The sequence below is a fragment of the Hippichthys cyanospilos genome, chromosome 18 (assembly GCF_059441005.1).
Source record: "Hippichthys cyanospilos isolate Australia breed blue-spotted pipefish chromosome 18, RoL_Hcya_1.0, whole genome shotgun sequence".
Classification (NCBI taxonomy): Eukaryota; Metazoa; Chordata; class Actinopteri; order Syngnathiformes; family Syngnathidae; genus Hippichthys; species Hippichthys cyanospilos.
The window spans coordinates 11,900,299-11,925,970 of record NC_142386.1 but is presented as its reverse complement, the minus strand read 5'-3'; the positions used below and the strand labels follow the sequence as shown (position 1 = coordinate 11,925,970).

The following is a 25,672-nucleotide window of genomic DNA, read 5'->3' as shown; positions in this document are numbered from 1 at the left end:
TTCCCTCCAAAATTTAAGTTTCTAAGCTTCAAATAAGTACCAAACAAACATGAACTTCCATGCACAGGCCAGCACTCGAGTGTAGACTGCACCGGAGATGTTTTGGAAAAAAAAGTTATCACATCTAGCAAAAAAAGCTTTCACTTCTAGCATTCATATTACCTGCAAAAATAATCAAAATTGTGTCCTCTTTTAGATTATAAAAGAGGTCTGTTATCAAAGAGAAATAAGTTAATTTTTGATAAATACCCGTCCACAAAATATAATCAAAATAAATTGTTACTTGTTCTCAAGAGAATAATTATATTTTTCCACAGAAAAATATTACACATAACGTATCATCTTTTGAGATTACAGCAGAGATCTGTTCACGAAAATAAATCAACTTAATTATTTGTCCACAATAAAATAATCTAAAGTGGCAGATCTGTTGTCAAAAATAAATATTTATATATAAATATTTTAAAAATAATAAATATTTGTGCACAAAAAATATTCAACTTTTGGCATTTTAGTAGAGATGTGTTCACAAAAATAAATCATTCACTTAACAGGAAATGAGATGGGGGCACATGACAAGTTGGATCAAACCATTCGAGTATGGGGGAGAATCTGGTTTTTTAAAAGAATGAAATTGATTAACCTACTGAACATAACATTTGTTTTGTGAACTTCTATTTTCCTGAAACATTTAATTAACTCAATCATTGTTTTTGAAGGATTTTAGCATGTTTGTTTTATTTAAAAGCTCGAGTATCCCCTGGAGTTCCTTCAAGTACCCCCGGGGGTACCGTACCCCAATTTGAGAACCACTACCATAGTTCACCGCAGAGTCCTCGGGACCGGTTTCGTTCATGAACGTCACATGCTAACAAGCCCACTGTGGGGCCACGTTTTCTCGCCTACTGCAGATCTTGACAAAGAAAATGATGCAACAATAAGATAAAGAAGAAAGAAAAACACTTGACTGGTTGTTCGATAAAGTTTAAATACAAACAAGGTCCTTTAAGTGCAAACACATTTACAGTAGATGAAATATAACACAGGGTACATTACAGTTAGACACAGAAGCATAGAAAAGTCATTGCACATTTAACAGGGACTTCTTCCCGTTTTCTTTTCATAGTTATATGCAAAGGTCAGTTGAAGAGAAAAGACAGCTACCTCGGCATGTGGGATTACTAGAACAAACATTTCACATTTGGGGCATATTTCATTTACACTACTTAGTTTAGCTAGCAAGTGCTTGTATTTGTATGGGATTTTTTTTTTTTTTTTAAGGCTGAGGACATCATATGGCATACAACAGCAGTTATTACATGAGCCTATTTACACCATGAATAAGAAACATGAAAAAAAAAAAATAAAAGGGTTTACGGCACATCAGAAAGAAGCCTCGTTGGACAAAATAGTTATTTACAGCTATATTTACAGGACTAAAGGTGCATCAGAAAACATTTGTTTGCATGTAGCCTCTAAAACTCGCTCACAAATGATTGTATTTTGTGTACCTAATATTTTGGATGGTGTAAGTGGTAACAATAATAATAATAATAATAATTAAAAATTCAAGTACCCTGTAAACTATGCACTAATCATAATTGTTTCATGTTTGTGTCAGGAGACATTAGCTGAACAATAATGCAAGAAGTATTCTTTTTGAGATGTTTGCCCGTCGCATTGGATTCCAAAATGTTTGTGTTTCATAAATTTGCGCAATTTGAGAAATCACCCTCAGCGTCACACCAGTAATTACATTCAGTAGCAGGACAGACCGGTGTGTTTTGAAATTAGACAAGGCACTTTCAATTTTTATTTTTTTTAAATAAAGGTGTTTAAATAAATACTTGCTACGAGTTTTGTCAAATTGCTGAGAAGACGATCAAGGCAGGCCCATTTTTATCCATCTCAGTTGGCGGCCATTTTGCCACCTGCAGTCGACCGAAAAGGAAGGCTCAAATAGGGACCAATCACGGCTCAACTTGCCGACATCACATGACCAAACCCAGCAAAACAGGTTCTTGGAACCGGAACGCGACATCTGAAAGATTACATTTGACCTGTCATCCACTTCGACAAAGAACGTAAAATGGGAAAGCACCTTTTATAATTGTTTTTAGTATGTTAAGCCCCAAACTATTGGCAAAACCTCCCGTTAACCCCACTTAATTTGTTCAAAATCAAATCCTCAAGATTGACGTTTAAGGTAGCCGCTTTAGGTTTTACTTCAAAACAATGTTTTAAAAAACTTTGTTAAAAAGCCAAGTGTTGCCTTGGCCAGTGGATGCATTTGATGATGACGCAATTGATATGGGCTTGGATGTTGAGGGGGCACTTTGAACGAATCCCGATTCCTTGCCCGACATCATCCTTTCGACCTGGCCAGTATGCGAGCCTGGGGTCTCTACACGCAGTCAGCAACGGCGGCATCTTCCTCTTCCGCCCCCCACTCCCCAAAGGCCACCTGGGGGGACGGCGCTGCCGGGCGAAGGCCGTCAACGTCATCGGTTTCGGCCCCGGCGGCCGGGGGGCCGCCCTCCTGTCGGTGCGTACGGACGTGTTTGCGCAGCGCGGCGGGCTCCTTGAAGCTGCGGTTGCAAAAGGGGCAGCAGCAGGGGCGCTCGCCCGTGTGGATGAGCTGGTGGTGCTTGAGGTGCTGCAGGCGGCTCAGACGCTTGCCGCAGATGCCGCACGCGTACGGCTTCTCCCCGGTGTGCGTGCGCCGGTGTTTGCGCAGGCCGTCCAAGTGGCGGAAGCGGTTGCCGCACTCAGAGCAGGAGTAGGGTTTCTCGCCGGTGTGGATTCGCAGGTGCGTCTTGAGGGCGCCCGACTCGCGGAAACAGCGGCCGCAAACGCTGCAGGGGTACGGCTTCTCGCCCGTGTGGATGCGGATGTGCTTCTTCAGGCTGGAAATCAGACGGAATGTCTTCCCGCACTCTAAGCAGTGGTGAGGACGATCTCCGGGGGGTTCCGCGACCGCGTCGGCGCCCGAAGGTCCCGCCGACTCGTTTGCTCCACCCGGCGAACCGCCGTTGCCTCTTTCGGGGCCTGAAGTCCTCACCGGCGCTTTTTGCACGTGCATCATTGTCTGCTGAGGGGCAGGCCTCGGGTGGCGCAGAGGTTGGGTGAAGGAACGGCGGGAAGCTCCCCCGTCTCCAACTTGAACATAGCGGATGTCAGTCATGGAATGGGACGACTGTTCGCCGTCGCCAACTGTGTCTTTGCTGTCACAGATTTGATTGGAGCTTGAAGCTTGTCCCTGCTCCACTTTTATCTCAAAGCTGGCAACTTCACCCGATCCCTGAGACGACCTGTCCTCTGAAACAGAGAGTACGTAACATACATGAGTTTGAAAAGGCTTTTCAACTTTTAAAACTTAATAATATGCGTATAAAATGATGAAATCTTACCTTTGGTGCATTGGAAATTCAATATCTTACGAAATAAGGTTTTTTTTTTTTTTATGTGTCTAGTTTACTAACCAGGAAGTGAAACGGCTTGTTCAGTGAAACCCCGCTTCTCACTGTGTGCCTCGTTCAAAGCCAGCCCCCACAACAAAACAACAACAAAAATGCCAGCGTTGTAGCAATCAGTAATGGCTGTCAGAGGCGGAGTGAATGAAGAACAGGTGTTTTACTGACATTGAAATGAACTGGAGTTGCCAACAAAGCAAAAGACGTGTCAAGAGAGCGCGCAAACTTTGAAACTAATCAAAAAAGGTTGCTGTTTACGTGACCGACCGTGCAAAATCTCTCCTCCCCAATCCTGGAATGAAATGCAAAGTAAAAAAACGTCAACATGTCCCTGGGTAAGTTGTGACATGTATTTACTCTTGCAGTGCTACAGGGACACTGTAGAAGGCACTACTACGGCCTGTTATCGTCAAATCGCCTCTCACAAGCAATTTTTATTCGCTCGAGCAGGGCCGGTGCTGAGAGGGCACAATAAGCAAGGAATTCTTAGAAATTCATTGACAAAGCAAAATAACACTTTGAGGTTGTTTAGGGTGAGAAGCCCCAAAAAGTTACATTCCCATGATAGGGGCCATTTAAGACTATAAATTGATGTATCTCCAAAATAATTTTTAATCGAGTAGTCTAATGATTATCGCATTTAAATATTATATAAAAACGTGTATTAACAACTACAGTAAGTCATCACAGATCTAGATTCTTTGAAGCTGATGTCAATTACAGTGTTTGGCAAAATAAAGCTTAACTGATTGATCGCGGGTTCAATTCTAAATATGTTTATTGAATACAAAAATTTATCTTAGGGTCCCCAAAGCTTACAACAACAAAAAATTACACCAAGAACATTTGGCCATTTGTATGACTTTGTTGTGAAGTTGAATGGAAGATCAGGCCACAGACTCAAATGCTGCATTCGAGGAAAGTGGGAAGTTGGAAGTATCGCACCTAAATTGTCCTTGTTCTGATCTCAAAGCGAAGTTAACACAACTAAGATGGTTTATAGTGATCAATTGTTTTTGGTTAAGTTGGTGTCCTTTAATCTATTTTTCCAACTTTGCAACTTGGACGTCCCAATTCAAAGGGACCTTTGAGCACAATTCTTCTTGAGGGAGGTCAGACTTCCCAGTTCCCACGAACGCAGCATATAACAGGAGTAAACATCCCAGGGACTCAAATTATTAAGAGAAGCAGAAATGTACGTTGGACAAAAGACATCAGGTGCACATGCGATAAATAGCTATCATGGCATGAGCACTTGCAGTAACATATAAGGCCTGAAAATGTCCCTTTGAACAAATACTTAAGGACAGAAAATAAAAACAAGCCAACTTTTTTGTGCTAGGTTTCAAAGGGAGGTCATGTTGATTTTTGTCTCATATTATTGTGGCAAAAAAAATGCCATTAACTCTTTTAACGGCTGCTAATTGGTTAAGCCTAATGTGCAGGTGATATTGTCCACTTGGGATTGCCAACCTCCCATTGTTATTCTTTGCCTTTGGATGTATATGGCTTTGAAAGAGGGCATCTGGCCCGGTGAGTGACGTGTGTAACAAGTGGACTGGCTGTGAGTCAGCCCACTCGCGTGTTGAGGGTTTGTGCTTGGATTTCTTTGCAGGGTGTTGGAATAATCTCACCTGGTCCGTTGGCATCAGTGCACATGTGAGACGCGTCTCCCGAAAAGGAGTCCAACGCGTGGTTGGTCACAGAACCATCAGGTTGGATAGACAGCTGGCACATCTTGTAGTCATCTCTTGGCTCAAACCCATGAATGGGGTCACCCACAGAACCGCCGAGACCCAAGTCGACGCCAGCCCCGCCGTTTCGAGGGTTCTGATGATCCCGGTCCACGCCGGGGGTCATGGACGATAGAGACGGAGCGAAAACGGATTGACCGATGTTGTGGGGGCCACTGTATGAGATTTGGAGCTGGTCTATGAGCTTCTGGGCACTGCACAGACAATCCTGCATGGTCTTCAACTCCCTCTCAGATACCTCCAGCCGAACTTTGAGCCTCTCGTTCTCTTGTTCCTTGTGCAGCAACTCCTGATGAGTCTCGTTGAGCACAAGCGCCACTTCGCCCAGGAGAGCGTCGACCGCAGCCGACATGGCGGACTGAATGGTCGGTGCGAGGCGGGATTTCAGCGATGTTACACTCACGGCACCGTATACGACTTTGTCCGCTTTGCGGTCGTGGCAAGATTCTATCCCAGGCCTGTCAGCAACGTTGTCGATACTGGGCTTGCGGTTGCCACACGTTGACGGAGGAGAACCCACGCTGCTGGTATAACATGCCCGTCTGGAAGCCATGGCTTTACTTGAGTTATCGTCACTTATTATTTACGCAAACGGTTTATTAATAGGCAATACGGCTACACGGCATGTATGCCTGAAAGAAGCGAGTCAGGTGTCGCCGCTTCGTTTGACGTCACTGACCAAAACAATGCAGACTACTGGCAACGAAACCCGGCCCAGATCGGCACACTAATAATACCCTGCTTACCTTAGCTTTAGTGTCAACGCGTGGTGGGTAAAAGTTGGGTTTCTATGTACGATTAAAGTTCGACCACATCACCTATAAGGTAAACATTACGCAGCGTCGATTATTCTATTTGCAACGTCCATCTACGGAATTACATTTTGACCGGCGCAAAGTGATGACGTCGAAACTACTTCCGGCAATCTGATTGGACCGGGGCTTTTTCTTCTGATTTTGGACTTCTTCTAACAGTTTACAAACAACTTATCGGCGCCATACCGCCACTAAGTGATTGGAGTTTTATAGCGGACCGAAAGCGCCCAAATTGTATCAATAAAATTGCAATTAAAACTTTAAAATGTGCCATAACCAATTGTGTAATAATAATTTTTGTTTTTTGCGCATTTACACATTGCAACGAATAATAAAAAGCACTTGTGCCAAAATGAAAAACATCAACTTAATTTAACCGTGACAAAAAATATGTCTGATAATATAAAGAGTGGACTCTAAGTCAAAATGAATGCCATATACTTGAATCTTCTGTAAAACACCCATGGTTCACATTTAGGTAGAACGACCCCGCAGTTAAAACACTTCCGAATATGGCTGCTTTGGACCCTAAGTAAGCAAAGAGGTTGCATGCAGAATTTTAATTAGGCACAAAGATCGCCAATTCAGAGCAGCGAAGTCCAATTGATAATAACCTCCGCTTGCTCACTAATCGTGTTAACTAAAAATACGTTATAAATCTAAGTGTTATTCCTACTGAAATACGACAGAGGACGCTGTGGACTGCTCCAAACATATACAGACCGTTTGATTACTTGAACAGTGGTAGTTTCTCGGATTGCGGAGGCGGGTGTTTTTTTCCTCTTATTTTACCTGACACGTATACCTTTCACGTATATTAAATATTGTAAATTCAATGCACAGTTGAACCATCACACTATACTTAAATATAAGAAAATTAAAACTGCACTTCAGTAATCATTAAATCAGCATGTATTGCACAACAAAGGGTGAAACCTTGCACAGAATAGTTTAAAAAATTATAAAGTAACTTAAAAGACAAAGGCTTTAAAAGAAAATCCATTGTTTGACGTACCAATTCTGTCTGTTCCAACACTTTTGCCCAAATTGGGGTGTTCTGTCATATATAATTCTACTTCTACTTTGAAGTGATGTCTAGACATAAAAATAGTATCAGCAGCCGGCAAGCTCTGGAGCTGAGCTCATCTCTTCTTCTAATGTCCAATTCGAGGTTTTCTGTCAACAGCAGAAACAAAACAAAGTTCCAGTACTTCTTTACAAGGGACTTTCGACAAACGCAGATCAGGTCATCGATAGAAACAGATGTTGACAGATGTATTTTACGGGTCCTCAGGGGGAAAGCGAGGACAGTCAAATGAATCATTTTGAGCTCAGAGGCTTTAAAGATGGAATAAATGATGTGTGTGCAATTTGCTAATAAATACCAAGTGGCTTGTATGTCCCCAATTTTCCAACATCCAACCTTTTACTCCCTTTTAGCTATCCAGTCTGCCCCCACAAAAAAATATATTAAAAAAAAAAAAAAAAACAGGCTGGGCATCACGCAAGCCTGAACTGGTTGATTTCCTGGATTTGCTGAGCAGATGTCCCTTAGCTGCATTCGGTTTCTATTTGGGATGTTTCATGCAAAGTCATGCATTTTATTTAGATGAGGGTTCAAACCATGCGTGAACAGCAGTCTGGAGTCAATTATTGTTCACGAATGAAGCATTACACTCATTTATTAATTTTTATTTGTTCTTACCGCTTTAAAGCGGTGAGAGTTCATTATCAAGCAAAACATACTACAGTTTTTTTTGTTTTTTTTTTTTAAACTGTGAATAGTGAAAAGGAATGAGATATGATTTGCACCCCTGTCCAAATGCCACGTCAAAACGTATTCCACAACTCAATTGGAAACGTTTTAAATGACATCTTCTATTAGCTTTACAACCTAAATTGGAGAGAGAACCCACCCAAAAAAATTTCTAGAGGGGAAATAAAAATAATTCAGATAGTGGTTGCATAAGTGTACACACCCTCATAATAAGCGGAATGGTTATATTCAGTTAACCACTCACATTCAAAGTCATTTTTGAATGATTCAACATTCATATTTCAACATTCAGACATATTACTATTTCAAGCGCCTCTGATGAACCCCAAATAAATATTAAATGTAATAGTAGGTTTTCCTATATAAATACTCCCCCGATCCATTTTCACAGAAGCTTTCAAATAATTCATAAACTCCATTTGGTGATAAGGAGTGGTTTTTTTTTTTTTCCCATGAAACAAACCTTTTGTAAATATTGCCATAAAGTTCAAACCCAAAAACATTTTCACACTCTTCTTTGGCCATCTTTCCGCAACTTGAATGGTAGGAAAAATGTATGAAATGATTTATCTTGCTCACATTTTCATCACCAAAAGCTGGCACCAGTGCTGTGTAGTCCTTTTTTCCTCATCCACTGTTGAGTGATAGTAAACTTCTCAAAGCATGTGGACTCATTTGACTCTGACACAGAGAGAGGTGGAGTGGGTGCAGGAAGGGTCCAAAAAGTGGGGGGAGACTGGGAGGGAGCTTGCAGCTGTTGAAGTAATACATAAAGGAGAAGCAGGCAAGTGGAGGACAGAGGAGCGGCGTGAGGAGCTTCCCGAAAGCATTCAAACCACTGAAATCTCTGCAAGCAACAAGTAAGTCATCTCATCCGGATATTTTTGAACGAGTGGTGGCCAAACTAAGGCCAGGGGGACATTTGAGGCCCGTTGACCATTTTTAAAAATGACATCCGCCAATAATGAATGTTGTATATGCTGTGGAGCGTTTTTGTAAATATGCCAAAATGCAGATAACAAGACAGGCGATAACAATATTCCTCTTCTTAACACTGACATTCGCAGACCAATTTTTAATGAAACTTTTTGACCATCGTTAGAAGGCAAAACTCTCATTTGAAATCCTACTTTGAAACCCTATTTTGAAAACCTAATCCAAGATTGATGCTTTGCGTTGAAATCGGAACCAGAATTTTTTTTTAAATCCTATGTTGAAATCCTTCATCATTATTAAAAACAATAACTCTCAAGAATACAAAATGCATTTTTACTGGCAAAAAATTGTGAACATATTACATGACAGATTACCTAGTAAGCGCTTTAAAAATGATCTTGTTTTGTTTCTGAATTGCAGGGATAGCTTCATTTGCTTCATTGATTGTCTTTGGTTTGATTGATAATATTAGGATGAAAGATTTCAGTGTCCCTTGCATCTTTTAATTTTTCTAAACTTGACCCTCAGAGGAAAACGTTCAGACTCCCCCGTTTTATACAATGTTTTTAAACGTAACGCGAAGACAAAATAAAATGTCAGTATATTAGAAATCAAACTAGTTGTATTGAGCATTATTTGGGATATTTGTGTGGATTCATTGTGAAAATTCTGCACGGGTAGCTTTCCTGTAAGTGGATCCAGCTGACTAGGCTGCACTGTGTCCCGCATGGGTGTGTGTTTGTGTGTGGGTGTGTGTGTGTAGGCATTCAGCGAACCTCTCTTGTGCAATACAGTCTGGAATGTTGAATTAGTGTCAGCCATCTCCGTCAGCTTAAACATGTGAGGATTAATCCACGTAGATACAAATACACAACTGTAATTCCTGCCACTAAATATTTATGTTTCTAAACATTTACACACACTGCTAAGAAAGAAAAAAAAAAACTGTTCCGCATGGGCATGACATTATTGTCATTGTGCTTATGACCTCCTGCTTGGTGTTTACATGTGACCCCGTGACTGCCTGGTTTTTCGACAACGACCTTCCGCATCCCAAACCCATGCAGGCTAATACAGTGATAAAATATTTTTTGCAAAGCCCCTCTAAGAAAGAAAAAACATTTTACTCCCCGATCGCTGCAGTGACAATAAACAATATCAGTATCTATAATATTGTATAAGTATACTTAGAATTATTTTCTTTTTAACATGAACTAATTATATACTATACTTATATACTATATATATATACGAAGGAACTACAGGGGATACTAAAAGTTTTAAATAAAACAAACAAACATGAACAAATCCCTTAAAAATAATTATTGAATTAAATGTTTCAGTAAAATATAACTTCATAAAACAAATTTTATGTTCAGTAGGTTATTCAATATATATGTATATATATATATATATATATATATATATATATATATATATATATATATAATCTTACTTTTTACAGGGTGTATATACAGGTTCTGGGGGTATTGAAGGAACTCCAGGGGGTACTCGAGGTTTTAAATAAAACAAACAAACATGAACAAATCCCTTAAAAACAATTATTGAATTAAAGGTTTCAGGAAAATATAAGTTTATAAACAAATTTTATGTTCAGTAGATTATTCAATATATATATATATATATATATATATATATATATATACATATATATATATATATATATATATATATATATATATATATATATATATATATATATATAAATAAATAGAAAATGAAATCGACTTTTATTATAATTATGATAATGATGTCAGGTTATGTTAGGATAGCAGATAAGGTTTTGCTGGCTCTGACGGCCCTCCACTGGAAATACGGTAGACTAAAAGGAAGCTTTTTCAAAAGACGATAATATCAAATCTTAACGTGTCTGCTCAAAAGGCAAATTCAGAGAAACAGAACTTGAAAAAACAAGACCTAACTCATTTCAACTCCAAATTCGAAGCCTGAATTGAACTCTACTTCCCACAGTTCATCATTCACCCTTGTCATCTGCCAGTGTAGTTCACAAAGCAGGGGTCCATTATATCCATTAAAAGACAAGTAATAAGACAGCTCATGGGGAATTGAAGTCCCAATGGGTTCCAGGAAGTAACTATAGAAGTACTGTACTTATTGATACTGACTGTATGTTCTTTTTAGCCTTTCCAGGGTATGTGATGGCTGCCAGCAGATCTGTTCTCTTGTTGGTCGTTGGCCTGCTTCTCATCAATTCACTGCCAACATCAAAACAAGCCCCGGGGGCCAATCGGACACAGCCCATCAAAGCTCGTGCGTTCCCGTCCGAGAACCTGGAGATCCCCCCGGACGACTATTACGACACGTTGGACGACATCACCACCGTCACGCCTAAGGGTGTGTCTACAAGGATAGGAACCCTGAAAAGATGTGACTACAACCCGTGTGAAGAGGACCAGCCCACTTGTATCGAGCTCTCGACCATCAAAAACTGCTTGTGTCCGGGTTCGACGTCTCACCTGGAAGCGCCGCTGCCTCCTTCTTTGAAAACGCTGAGCTGGAACGGTTCCGACGTGGTGCTCCGCTGGTGCGCTCCTTACTCCTTTGTGAGAGCCTACAAGGTGACGGTGGGCGGGACGGAGAGGCGGACGTTCGGGCGGGGCCGACGCAGTGGCGGCGCGGGCCCCGTTGAGAACATCGCCGAGGTTTGCGTGGTGGCGTTGAATGACGTCGGAGAGAGCGAGGCCTCATGTATGATGTACCGGCCCCGGGACCGCAGCGCGCCTTTAAGGGCGGGGCTGATAGGGGGCGCTCTGGGCCTCTTGCTGCTCGTCTTGCTGGCCGTCCTGCTCTGGAGGCGGCGACAGCAGAGGAAACTTCGGAACACTATCTCGGCCACGGGCGCAGGTCAAACATAAATGACCAAACAGTTTCTCATGGAACACTTCAGCTTTGGAAGCACACCGTGGCAAAGACTATAGTTTGTTTTGAAGTGCTCTTCAGTTTTGCCACATAAGCATAATTCTGATTGGCGTTTAAAATATTTGCGCCTAAATAATCGTAGATATTCCAAAAAAAACATACCCATCCATCCATCATCTAGCACTTATCCGGGGGTAGATCGCGGGGGCAGCGGCTCTAGAAAAGAATCCCAGACTTGAGTTTCCCCAGCCACTTCATTCAGTTCCTCCAGCAACAATAACTAAAAAAAAAATCATAACTATCCCTCCAATCACTATCTGGCGCACATCCAGTGTTGGTCACAGGGGCAGCAACTTTAGAAGAGAAGACAAGACTTCAGTTTCCCCAGCCACTTCATTCAGTTCCCCCAGCAACAATAACTAAAAAAATCATAACCATCCCCCCATTCACTATCTGGCGCACATCCAGTGTTGGGTCGCAGGGGCAGCAACTTTAGAAGAGAAGCCAAGACTTCCTTCTCCCAAGCCACTTAATTCAGTTCCCACATCAACAATAACTAAAAAATTCTTAACCATCCCTCCATTCACTATCTGGCGCACATCCAGTGTTGGGTCGCAGGGGCAGCAACTTCAGATGAGAAGCCAAGACTTCCTTCTCCCAAGCCACTTCGTCTAACTACTCTGGAGGAATCGCGAGATGTTCCCAGGCCAGCTGAGAGACAGTCTCCCCAGCGTTGTCCACAGGGCCTCCACCCGGTGGGACATGCAACTGGTCGCCAGCCAACACAGAGACAAACAAGCATTCATGCACCCATTCACACCTAAGGACAATTTAGTATGTCCAATACACCTCCCGTGCATGTTTTTTGGATGTGGGAAGAAGCCCAAAGAAAACCCACGCAGGCTTGGGGAAAACATGCAAACTCCACACAGGAAGGCCGGAACCAGGTGGATTTGAACTCGGGTCCCTGAACTGTGAGGCGGATATGTTAACCACTGCTCCAACGAGGCAAAACATTATATATTTTTTAGTGTTTTTGTGTAGTCTGCAGTGGTGCAGAACTGCACTGCAGTTTATAATCGGTGGACACGCTCTAGAAGCTAAATATGATTGTTTTAAGTGGTTTTCAACAGAATGTGATTTCCCAATGAAATGTCTGCCAAGTTGTTTTTTTTTTTTTTTTGCTTAAAGTTGAAATCATTCACAATGTGTGGGAGTTGAACTATAGGTGCTTAATTCCTCTGCCAAGTTTTGGAGGAAAATAAATCCCTGATGGCACATTTTACAGATAAACAGCAGACGGGAGTCATTTTGCAACAATTTAGATGTAAGACAGAGCTGTGGATGTTTCTGTGCATGGTGTTTGGATCATTATAAGCGCCTAAATTCCGGACAGGAACCTTAAAAACAAAGCAGGTTTTTCTGTAGAGAGTAAACATATTTGTATAAAAATTATGTTATTGTTACATCAAGTAAAATACATTAAAAAGGTTACAAAAATGAATGAATGAAATCACAATGCCACATCTAATATTGGATGTGGCATTTTTATGTTTTACCTCTCTGTGAGAAGTGTTTTGTGTTTGCGAATGTTTGATAAGATGGATGTTACTTGTCTTTTTCCCCTCCCATTGAAACGCACACCAAGCAAAGCTTAATTATGACGATTGTACTGTATAAATGTCTTAATAGTTCTAAGTATTAAAATTCCAGTCCAATGGTTGTCTGTGTCATTACTTAAAATGGAAGGTCAATCCAAAACCCTTTTTTCCAATACGATGTTCCATGCGCCGCCACTAGTCGAAATATGGCATTCTGATTAATATTGCGTTTGAGGAATATGATTTAAGATGTTTTTATTGATCTCACGGTGCGGCCATTTTGCCACTGGCTGTCGACTAAGAATGACGTTAAGGCTGCTCAGGGCTTTTGTAACAAACAATCATGGCTCTGCTGTTTACAGTCACGTGACGTTCGCAAGTCATTTTCAGTCGACAGCAAAAGTCAATATGGCCATCCCCCAAAAAAATGCAGTATTTGGACTATTGTTGCTGCATAGATCACATACAGTATTTTATGGAAAATTTTGTACTTGGCTCGCTTAAGCCCTTTTGAATGGGTGTGTTGTGCCACCTGTCTTTTTATCGGAAGTTTTAGCTAAAGTGTTCGCCGTTGTTTTTACAGCTGTGGTAAAACTTTTTTTTTTTTTTTTCCAGTGGGTAAAGTTTTCATGAGGCTTGTTACATTCTAGCGGAGACTTCATAGTTCTCCATTACATGCCTGGTATGAAGTCATGATAAGAAAGAATGTTTGGTATCTGAAATTTTCCAATTTATCTTTTACTATTTTGCATGTCTCAGCTGGGTTATAAATCCTTTCCACAAGGTATCCCATTGAATAATTATCTGCTCTTTGTTCACTTTACCACTAAGGATGTACCAGATTTTCAGATCCCAAAAAGTAAGACTACTACTGTATATAATACATGAATGACAATGCAATGGCCAAGGAGGATTTCATTTGGAAGTTTGCCTTGTTTAACTAACTGTTAGCGGCATGGCTAGCTTGAGTCCTCGCAACTCCATTTTCACATCATAACTCATCCAACAAACTAACCATAAGAAAAGAAGTCCGATACAATTTCCAATTAAGGACTTGAATAAATTGCTAATGAATTACGCTTCCCATGTCTGATACAGCACCGGTCTCCAGTGTTAATACTAGCAGCTAACTATGTATGCAGTTCATGTGGTGCATTTCAAACTCAGATCAGAAAAATAAACCGCCAATGCAGTAAAACTCCTCTACAAAAAGCAGGTGCAAAAAAAATCCCCCATTGTGAAAAAATATCAATGCATTGAAGCCTTTCTTACCTTTCTTACATCCTCATAAAAGGAAAAATCCCCCTGTTGCATATTATGAAATGTTTTTTTTTTTTCCTGCATTTACGTGGTACTGAAATTCACTACGGCGAAAACAAGCCTGCAGCAAAAGTCAAGCTTGGTTTATTCTTGATGCGCCGGCAGGCGTTTTGCAACACTGTATACTCGCAGCGGCTTTTCCCTGTAGTCAGACAATATTCTCCCAAACGCTAGGTGGCAGGAAATGAATTCTATAGCATACAAACAACACAAGAACAGAGGTAAAGAATCCCACTAGATTCAAACTATCTAAATTCTTCCAAGCATTTTTAAAACAGACTCCTCATCTCTCCTTAACGTGGTGCTCGCCAGGAATTGTTCACGGTATTTAGACCACATTATTCTTTTTCAGACGAATCATAAAGGTGTTTTTACCGGCAAACTTCCATAAGAAATAGTTCGTCTGCCATGTTGTCCGCTTGTAAATTCCGGAAGACACGAGTCCACACGGAGGGTCGTGGTTGTCGAAATAATGTCATTTTGATGCATGCATCCATGCGGTGTTAAGCTTAAAACAAGCCACAACTTGAAGACAGGATAAAAGAAATAAAGATAAAAGATGGATGAAGCAAAGTGAAAGACATTATGCAAGAAATTAATGTCAGTATAAAAATGCATGCTTTTTGGAGATTTGGCAATTTCTTTTTTTTTTAATGTTGGATGGTTTTGTTTTTAACTTCAGTCAGATTCTAAATTGCAAAACACAGTTTTTGTTCACGTCCAATACATAGATTTGCTATAGTGAAAAGTCCCCTGTTGTGAAAAATCTCTGGCTGCAAATATGATTTTGTTGTAGAGTTCTACTGTATATAAAGAAGAAGGATAGGGGGTGAAATTACCTTTATATTTTACTGAATTATAAGAAATGGTCAATTTAGTCACTTCTGTTTCCAATATCTTTCATTCTTGTTGTTGGTAAGTTATTGAATCAAAATAAAGACTAAACCTGCACTTATACTGGATCTAATTTTGATAATATTTACCACGAAAAAATGAAGCACATTAAAATCGGTAACTTTAAAATGTGTGAAACAATGAAAAAGAATAATAATCTGAGCCATTTGCATATATCTTCATCAATCATTTACCACCCTGAGCAGGACCTCTTGTGATATTACAGTCTGTCCTGAAGTTGGGGAGAGAGAGAGGGAAAAAAAAAAAAGAAAATCCCTTGCGCCTCCCCTTCCGGAGTTTAGGGATTTAGGCTAACATTTCTAATTTTTTGTTGTGGGCAAATATTTTCTTTTCGTGCATTGCGACTAACCACATCCTCATTCGTGTCACGGGTGAGGTGGAGTCAATCGAAGTTAACTCTGATTTCTACCAGTCCTTTTCAAATAGTGGAGCAGCTTCCCCCCCAGGTGTTAATGTTCCTGATCAATTTACATTTATTATTTACTAATTTCAGACTTTTCTCCAGCATTAAACGGTTTGATTGGTCAGCAATGTTTCTAGTTTAAATAAGGATTGACAGTTTTTAACTTTTTTTTTCTGTTTCAGACTAACCTGTAACCTGTATAAAACCTGTAACAAGTCAATGTCTGTTGAAAGTTCATTTTTGTGCTTTTTTTCTTTTAATGTTAAAAAGGATCGTGACTAAAGTATACAATTAATAAAATAACAATAATTTTCACATTCACAGCTACGGTCAATTTCGAGCCTCAATCAAACTCATGTTTTAGGATGTGAGAGGAACACAGATTACAATATCTAAAGGAGTCACAGAATGTGTAGAGATTAGATGAGAAGCAGCACGTTTTCTTGTGAACTGTTTGTCATTTTCAGCATGGTAAACGAATGACAAAGCAGATTACAACTGGTGACATTCCACAACGTGGTCTGCGACTGACGAGTATGGCCTTCTCAACAAGGAGTCATGTTGAGTCACCCATTCATCAGAAAGGTGACTCGTGTAAACAAAAGTGCATTGACTATATCTGGGCTCATAAGTTACACGCACACAAAGTATCACCAAATAGTTGTGATTATTTGCCGTCTGATGACTCAGTGACGCATGTGACTTTGCATTCATGTGTTTGTAATGTGTGGACTAATGCTTAGCACTTGTTCATTTTTGATTGTTGCAATATGTTCTCCATTATGTAAGAAGGTACCGTGTTTGTCTACCACTGTTCATTGAGCTACCAGTACTAGATCTTTGCTGCCCTCTGGTGGTTGCGTTACTAAATACAGCCATCTGTCAATGAACCCTTTAGGGCAGGAGTTCTCAAACGAAATCATTTTCGCCACACATAGGTGCCCTTTTTATTCAGCATCTAATTCAATTTGACAACAACTATATTTGTTGCTTCTCAGCTCTACCTAAGTTTAGAAAATAAAAATGTCAAATTGCACTCCTTATAGCAAACTGGGTCAATTTCCCCCAAAAAGGTTGCTGCCAATTATTTAGACAAAAACAGCATTAGCTTTGCTGGCATCATGACCTCGTTAGCAAGCAATTGTAGACACAAATGCATTTTGACAAATTAAAAACACATTTGAAAAAATGGATTAAAAAAATAAAATAAATAAAATTACATTAAACTAGGCGAATTGGTTGCTTAAAGAATACTTTCACAATTTAATATAAAATCAAATGAAATGATTAATAACCCAATGTTCTGTCGTTCCTAGATGTTACAATGGCTTCTGTTTTTGTAGTCCACAGTTGTCAAACGCAAGGATGGGGGCCAAATCTGGCCCGCCATGCCATTTTATGTGGCCCGTGAAAGCTAATCATCTAAATTTCCATGACATTTGCTAAACTCAGTTCCAAAATTTTAACTTGTCACATATAATGAATAACAAAATTGAGATTTGTCGATATTTTTTCATTTGTTTTATTTCAGTAACCTCAGCAATAAATCATGCTTTACTTCTTATTTCAAAACAACTAAGCCATCAATGTGTTGTATACAGTAAAAATATTATGAGATAATTTAAAATTGATTTGGTTTCCTCACCATATCGGCCCAATGAGGGAAGTCGTAGCTACAAAACAGCCCGCAAAAATGAGTTAGACAGACAGCGCACTATCGATGCACTATCAATAGCGGCCAGAGGCGGCGCCAAAAAACGATTAGCCAAACAAGGCACAAATCTGTAACTGTAAAAAAAATAAACTAAATCAGTTCCAAAATAGCCAAATTATTTCACGGACCTCCATTTTGAGAATCACTGCTTTAATGCATAGGTGTCGAACAATCCTCGAGGGCCGGTATCCTGCATGCGTTCTGGTTTTCTCTCCCCAACACACCTGATTCAAATGATTAGCTTATTAGCAAGAACTGCAGGATCTTGAAAATGATCCTAATCATTTGAATCGTGTGTTTGAGGAAACGGGTTCGAAAACATGCAAGGATACTGGCCCTCGAGGACTGGAGTTCGACACTTGTGCTTTACAATCTGAAGGAGTCAAAAATGCAGGACACAGTCCTCAAGGGTATGTGATGTGCATGTTTTTCAAGTCCCTCTTTGCAACAAATGATGAGCTCATCAGCAAGCTCTGCAGGAGCTTCATAATGATTATCATTTGAATCGGATGTGTTGCAGAAAGGAACTTGGAGAACACGTAGGACAAAGGCTCTCGAGGACTGGGGTTTGATGCCTTAAAGGTTTCCTCAAATTGTTTTCGTCTCGAGCTGACAACATTGTCAATTTGCATTTGTCTTTGATTTTCTAGCTGGAAGAAATAATTTTAATTTAATAAGATGCAATTGTACCTGTATTGAGAAAAGGATTAATTAAAATTACTCTTAATTGAAATGCTTTCAGTCTCTTGCCAATTCTGTCAGTTTCTGCTTGAAAAGCAATTAATAATTCTGGAATTGAGAGTAAGAGAAGCCAAAGGGGCGCCGCTACATGGCGGCTACCCCCACACTGAGATTTTGTTTTTTAAATGTCTGATTAGTCTACCATTTTTACATGCATGCATTATTCTTATAGCCCCATGACACCTGCCACTTATTTAAATAAACATGCATTTGAAATAATTATCTTATTGAAGGAAATGATTTAATGAAACCCTCACTGTGCATGTCAACCTTCACTGAGGTGTTGTGACACCTTGGCAACCCAAATGAAAATTCGCTGGCTACGCCCCTGGAGATTAGTAGAAACATACAGGTAATTAAATAAATAAATACATAACCTCAAATTGAACAATTTAGAGTCGATTTTGCATAAATGATAGATAATTTCAAGCAATTGATCTACTTAATAGTTATCTAACAAACAATTTGCAAAAATTGAGCTTTGTATAAAGTGCCTTTAGTCAGAATCACTTTGTCATTATGAAATTGTAGCAGAATAATCAAACTGAGAACGTGGCCAAACATTTACACAGATAAGAGTACATTAGAATAATGTTGTATATCTTTGTGATTCTGGCATGTCCTACACGTTCTGCCAACTAGTGTATAAAAAGTGAAAAATTATATTTCTGTGATTTGAAAAAGCCATTTTCATCATGCACTGGTCACTATATTCTGTTTTACAATCATGGTGAATATTTTGAATCAGTCCCTGAATCTGCTGTCCATGGGGGAGCTCTGATATTTTCAGCATTTTGATTGTCCGTAATAGAGGGTGCAAATTTCTAGTTACAGAGTAAATACAGTATTTCCGTTTTTGTTTCATTTTTTTTTCTGTCCATGAAGCTGTATATGAAGTTCAATATGGCCGCTATTATCGTGACAAAATGATAGATGACAAAAATGTGAAATTTGAAAGCCATTCATTAAATGGTACAACTGAATGATGTTGCTAAATACATGGGATTATGAAACGCTAAACATCCATCGTGTGTTGATTACTAAATATTAAAGAAACAAAAGGGAGTGCTTGCCAACATAAATTTGTAACTGCATCAAATTTACTTCATAAATATTGTGTTCAGCGGAATATGTGAAATTTTTGCTGAGCGCAAGAGTCTCAAAGACACCTTCCACTCTTGTACCAGCTGCAATTAGCGCAAAACTACAGCTAATTATGTGACACGGATGTCTTTAATAAACAGCTGTAAGGTGCTAACAATTGGTCATTCTTTTATTACAATGAAGAACTACTATGTCTTTGAATTTGCCTAGAGAAAAACGTCTAAGTTTAGAAATGAATTCTTTCCTCAGCTGAAGAGATTGGCTTTCAGAGGGCTTAGAAAATGTTCAAGTAGGTCAGCGTCCATTCAGGTCCTTTGTTGCAATGAGGTCACCCTATAAACGCCGTTCTTTCAAGTGCAGAATATAACACAAGTTCAGAGAGTTTCAACCGAGTGAAAAAAGAAACGAATGGACTTTATTCCACTGGATGTTTCTACTCAAAGCGTGACAGTGAACATGAAAACGATTCACTCGTGAGAATATGTCGGATGATTTATATGGCTCATACTCTTACTGTTTTTTTTTTAATTGCCTACTTTATTTTTTGCTCTATTGTGGAATGTAGTCTGCTCGGGAAGTGAACAGAATAGGAACTTCACTGTGTAGTATTGCTATGCATATGACAATAAAGCTCTAGAATCTTGAATGAAAACAAAACAAGCAGTTGGCTAAAACCAGGTCTAGAAATTGCTGGTACTAAATGAATGAAGTGCTAGAAAGAAAAAAAAATATTTGAGGTAATTATTTGATTCAATCCCAAAGACATTTTTAAAGCGTCTAAATGTTAAGTCCAAGGCATTTTTTTTTTATTTCAATTTCTTCTAACTTTAGTTAATTAAGTAACTAAAGTCATCACTTTAGGTAACTGGGTACTAAAGATGATTAAAATAAAGTACAATTGTAAGTACAAAGTAATTGATTACTTCAGTACTTAGTGAACTAAAGTAATCAATCAATTACTTTAAGTAAGACTTTATTACCGAGTTTTGACCAGCCAGTTTTAATCCCTACTTTTGCGTTAAACTATAAGTGGGTTACAGCATTCCTGGCTTAGATTTTTCACGTTACGATGTGGAATACTGAGTTTTTTCGTCCCCTCTTTAATGCATTTATCCCGCTTTACGATTAACATCAACAACTGTCATGACCTATGGGGTTGGTTGTGTTTGTTGTTTTGCCTCCCTCTTGAGGCGTTTTTAGGTAATTGCTCTTATTTTCTGTTGGCGTCAAACTGCCTCAGCTGCAACGCGTCACTACAATGCTGGTCTACTATTGGTCGGCGTCTCTACTCCCTAAGATACTACTCTACTATTGGGCAGCGTGATGGGGTCACGAAGATGCTGGTCTGCTATTGGCCGGTGCACGGGGTCACAAAGATGGCTGCCTCAAGAATTGATCTTGTGTGAGAGTGCTTTCAATATCATATTTATTATATATTTTAGTGCTTAATTGAAAGTTGAGTTGGTTATCCATGAGTCCCAAGATTGCTAGTGATGTTAAAAGAGAGAAGAAGATGATTTTCATGGAAACGAAACTGGAGATAATCAAGAAATACGAAGAAAGCTAAGCTATGTAGCCAAGCCTAGGCTACCCTTACTAGGGAATATGGCCATAACCAGCGTCACTCAACAATAAATAAATCCTTTATATAATTTTGATTTATAAAGAATATGTTATTTTACTATACTATTTTCACACCATTTTTTTAATATGTACATACAATTTCAATGTTTTTCCCTGGGATTTTACACGCATTAGCTAATTAACATAGGTTTGGATTGCCCACCATACGGTGAATTCGTGTTACGATCCCAACCGCGGAACGGATTAATCTCGTTAACCGGGGCCCCACTGTACATGGGATTGAATGGCTAGCCTATTAAATAAAGGTAAAAAGATGTCCTTGGAATTGAATGAGTTAAAGTACCGGTACTTAAGTAATTACTTCAGGTACTAAAGTGGTGATCAATGACTTTAGTGTTGGTAATTGATTACCTTATGTAGTAAACCTGACCTAAAAAAAACGGTACCTAAAGCAAATGCTTAAATTAATAAATTACTGTAGTTACTTAAGGACTAAAGTCATCAATTACTTTACGGCTTAATTCAATTTGTAACAGCCACACCTTAGTTTGGAGGAAAAAAAATTGATAACAAGTATAACTCTTAAAAAAAAAAAACTAACAGAGATATGTCTTATGAATTCCTGACATGTTCAGAGCTATGTGAATTGTTAGCTTTACTTTTGCCAGGCAAGCAGGACAGCAGCAAGTGTGCCGTCGAGTGCTTTTTCATTTCATGTGCGGAGGAATTCAGGTAACCATGGCAACCTGCCATTGTACAATTTGACACATGGGCAAAAAGCCGAGTTATCCATCAAGACTGTCAAATATAAACAGTCTGACTCGACCTCGGGAGGGGGGGGCAATTATTTCCACTCAGTACACAGACGCAATAAATACATACAATCTTTACAGATAATTGTTGTGACACACAGCTGTATGACAGTCAATGTAATTAGAGGCTTCAACCTGCAATTATTTTTGCCAGAGGTCACTAAATTCTCCTCGCTATGCATATTCATCTATTCTGTTGCTGTAACATTGAAATTATTCATTCAATGAGGATTAATCATAATAAAATTGTTTTCTTTTGTCTCAAATATGCTGGGAATCGTTGACTACCTCACGATTCCATTCCAAATAGATTTGATTGACACTGATTTCTGCCTCCGTTTGTGTAGCTGTGCAAAGAATCCTCATGATCTATTCCAATCTGCCTTGCAACATAGAAGGACAAATGAAAACAAAGTGCCATTTTTCTATTACATTTATGATGTTTTGGTTGATAAGGAAAGTGCCTCTTCCCAGAAATAACAGCATATCGATCACAAATGCTAATCTGTTCTTTATTTTCATTCGTGACATATTCATTGTAATTAAGCCAAATATCAGAGTAATTTCAACCCCATTATTTTTCTTGATATGTCAATTTTTCGAGATTCATAGGAAGCCCACATCGTTAGCAGTGTTTAACAGTTGATGCATTGAGGGAATGTGTGGAATCTGTGTATACATTTGAATGCACCAAGTGCACCGCATACATTGCAACTAGTGCTAATGGTGGATGTCCAAATGTGTTGTTTAATGTTAGATGACCCCAGGTTAAAGACTTTTTGTCATGTGAGGTCTAATTGCAATAAAACAAGAATTTTCATTTTCAGGCACTTTGATGCACTTTGTTACTTTTTCTACTTTAGACTAAGCTGTAACCCGTATAAACACTGTAAAAGATAATTAACAGTTTCAACAGTTTTAACAATTTTCAGTTGTTGAAAGTATTTCTTATTTAATTTACGTATAGTCAGCGCGGTGAGTGGGAGGGGTGGGGCGCAAACAGTTTTCTCTGTCCTGGGGGTGGTTTGGCAAATTATAATTGAGAAACACTGGTATAACGCCAGACAATGATGTAATAACACGGCTAAATCATTACTTTTCTGTCCATGATTTCACCTTTGATTAAGAAAAAATGAATGTCCCCCCAGGGACTAAAATTAGTATGAGCGAATTAAAAAGTCCAATATATTAGAGCTGTTAATATTGTCGGGCTGGTTAAAAAAAAAAAGGTCATCCATACCAAATGAGTTGGACCTTTTGTTCCTGATTCCTGCTTAATCTTTTTAGCATCATTTGCTAAATAGCATTTGCAGCGATTGGACTGAATAGAAAATGAGCACAAAAATGATATGACATTTGCACATCGATTCTCAGTAGTCTAATGAAAGAGTTATTAGAGGTGCAATGTACCTCGATGAGTTGCCGAAGGACTTCAGGGGGTGCTGCCATTTCAGTCTTTAAACCATGTTGTAAACCTGCGGGAACATGAAGCCAGAGCTCTATTTAACCTCGCCACATCCCCGAGCACGGCAGCTGTGTCCAATCTCCGTGCCTCAAAGGGAAATCTCACCATTTCAAATCTGCAAAGGACTACTTCCTTGATTGGCATCTCTGTTGAGATGCGCCGACTTTAAGGAAAGAGACCGCAGGGCCATCCGAGTGGAAATAATCTGGATGGCGTCGGAAAGCAAACAACACTGCAATAGCACAGCAATAACACATCATCAACACAAGCTCCGTGGTGTATTATTTATTCTTAGGCAAAGACGCATGAAAAGGATTATCCGCACAAAGTCAGTGAAGGGATGCTCCAGTTTGGAAGTAGACTGCAAATTGAGGAAACAAGCCATGCGGAGAAAAAAAAAAGAAAAAATCTTGGCCTGTGACATGGCCAGATGTTGGAAGAAAAACAAATCCCAATTAGCGCTAGCACCTCTGGCATGGGCGCATGCACGTTCGTGCGCATGCTGAAATCCAGCTGCTGTTAGAAGTCAGATTATTCTGTACGAATTCACAAGGGAGCGAGAGCCAGAGCGGAGCACAAAAACTTGACCTATGAATATTCATTTAAGCGGATCAATAGACATAAAAACCTATGCGAAGCATGTGGGCTTTAATAATGGGAGGCTGCTTTTTGATTCTGTGCGTAAAAGAAAAGAACGCTATTATGCAACGCAGTAACATCAGGATGCTTTGGCCGTCTGCCCTCCGCCGGGATCAATAGCCATTAACACCATTGTGCGCACAGTCACAAGACAAGGAGGATCTGCATCTCTGCGGAGTGTTTCATCATAATTGGGGGGAGCTTTAGTTACAGTAAGAGCCAGCGCCATTATACGCCCCCACCCCCCTTCTCAACGCTGCTGAAATATGCCTCCTGACTGACAATGTCATCAGGGCAGAGGCTGGACAATCTGGGTCACTTCCTGGCTGCATTAGAGAAGACGCACATGCGTGCTAGGATGCATACACACATAAATAAAAACGGGCCACCAGTGCTGATGAAACCGACCAAGAAGTACAGGTAGTAAAGATGATGAAAGGGGGATATGACAAGGGAGGACATGTCTTTTTTTTTTTGCTCTAGTTCTTTTTGGCTTCTCTCTTGAGGGCGCATTGTTCATTAAAAGACAGGCGCCATCATGCAATATTGACACTGGCTTGCACAAACTTTGGGATTTGGAGCAGCTCCGCAGACAGTGACTATGCCTTCCAACTCGGGTAGTTTAAAATGAAGATTTTCTTTGAAAGCGTCCACGTATTCCCTCCAAGATAACTACGGAAAATCTACACTGTGGGCTGGTTTCACAAGGCAAAATTTGCAGCTACTGATAGCAACTTTCATTGCACTTCAGTCGCGCCCGCAGTTTGCTCCGTTTTAACAACCTTGTCACAAAGAAGATTGCACAATTGACAAACCAGCAAAAAAACAAAACGCCCCCGGATATTGACAGGTTAAGTGAAGTTTTAGGGGTGGGATAAAATTAAACCAAGTCGGGTAAGTCAGTTTTAAAAATACATTGACTAAGGTTTACCTGTCTAACAGTGAAGATCAGGGCTGTCAAAGAAACTTGCATCATCTGCCACATCATCGCAATGTTTTTCTCAGAAGGCCATTGCCTGGGAAAGCAATATTTATGTAAATGTATAAATGTCACAGACATTTACAGAAGTCACATATTGATGAAAAAAACTTTTCAATTTAGAAAAGTAGTTAGCGGGCTACAAGGTAATGCGATGAGCAAAATCTGTCCCACGGGCCTCGAGCTTGACATCCAAGGTGCAGTTTTACTGAATATTCTGCAAATCTAATCTTCGCCAAAAATGCCCCAAATGAAAAAGAATCGGAGGCAGCACAGTAATGTGTTGTAATAGGAGTATAATGAGGATATAACCGTCTGGCCCAAACTCACCTGATGATTAAACAAACCTTTTGTCCCCGGTAACAGCATGAAGTGCTCGTCTCGGACGCCATATGTTGCTATTAAGGATTTAATCGGCCGGGAGCAGGTGGGCAGACTGGGCGACGATTCCGTCTGTCACGGCGCCAGCAGAGGGAGAATGCCAGTTTCCAGGTAACGCTGGTCGTTCAGCCGATTACTTACATAAGCGGTAAACAATCTGCAGCTGACAGGTGTCACTGGGAATCTTTCCAATCAATCACAGTGAAGAATCTGGAGGTCTAATTTAGCGGTTAACATTTTTCAAATATTTTTTTGTTCCCATCACAACTTTGAAAATATCTTTACAACAATGTACCCCTTAAGAAAAGCATCTTAGGATATATACACACTTAAAAGAGTGCTGTGCCCTCTGTGCCTG

At 39.7% G+C, this 25,672-nt stretch overlaps 2 protein-coding genes and 1 long non-coding RNA gene across 5 annotated transcripts; 1 reads left to right on the top strand and 2 right to left on the bottom strand.

Annotated features, from left to right (window-relative positions):
- Nucleotides 1-968: 968 nt before the first annotated feature.
- LOC148409007 (uncharacterized) lies at nt 969-6,126 on the bottom strand. Its single transcript, XM_088440808.1, has 2 exons — nt 5,108-6,126; nt 969-3,318 (listed from the first exon to the last, which is right to left on the bottom strand). Exons 1-2 carry the CDS (start codon nt 5,778-5,780, stop codon nt 2,405-2,407), a joined length of 1,587 nt encoding a protein of 528 aa, XP_088296934.1. The 5' UTR covers nt 5,781-6,126; the 3' UTR covers nt 969-2,404.
- Nucleotides 6,127-6,936: 810 nt separating this feature from the next.
- Nucleotides 6,937-25,651, bottom strand: LOC148409005 (uncharacterized). Of its 3 annotated transcripts, none has more exons than XR_015868570.1 (5): nt 25,264-25,651; nt 24,886-24,970; nt 23,421-23,547; nt 23,261-23,325; nt 6,937-7,218 (listed from the first exon to the last, which is right to left on the bottom strand). It is a non-coding gene; the product is annotated as an uncharacterized LOC148409005 (long non-coding RNA). The 3 variants fall into 3 exon arrangements; XR_015868569.1 differs by having other exon boundaries at nt 6,937-8,573; nt 25,281-25,651; XR_015868568.1 differs by having other exon boundaries at nt 25,281-25,651.
- Nucleotides 8,522-13,378, top strand: LOC148409006 (leucine-rich repeat neuronal protein 4). The gene is made up of 2 exons (XM_088440823.1): nt 8,522-8,679; nt 10,919-13,378. Exon 2 carries the CDS (start codon nt 10,936-10,938, stop codon nt 11,650-11,652), a length of 717 nt encoding a protein of 238 aa, XP_088296949.1. The 5' UTR covers nt 8,522-8,679; nt 10,919-10,935; the 3' UTR covers nt 11,653-13,378.
- Nucleotides 25,652-25,672: the final 21 nt, after the last annotated feature.

Bases quoted from the DNA above. Each gene is read 5' to 3' on its own strand.
- LOC148409007 (XM_088440808.1), bottom strand. From the start codon at position 5,780: ATGGCTTCCAGACGGGCATGTTATACCAGCAGCGTGGGTTCTCCTCCG. The intron at 3,319-5,107 runs GTGAGATTATTC...TCTCTGTTTCAG, and splicing joins CACTGATGCCAACGGACCAG to AGGACAGGTCGTCTCAGGGA.
- LOC148409006 (XM_088440823.1), top strand. From the start codon at position 10,936: ATGGCTGCCAGCAGATCTGTTCTCTTGTTGGTCGTTGGCCTGCTTCTC.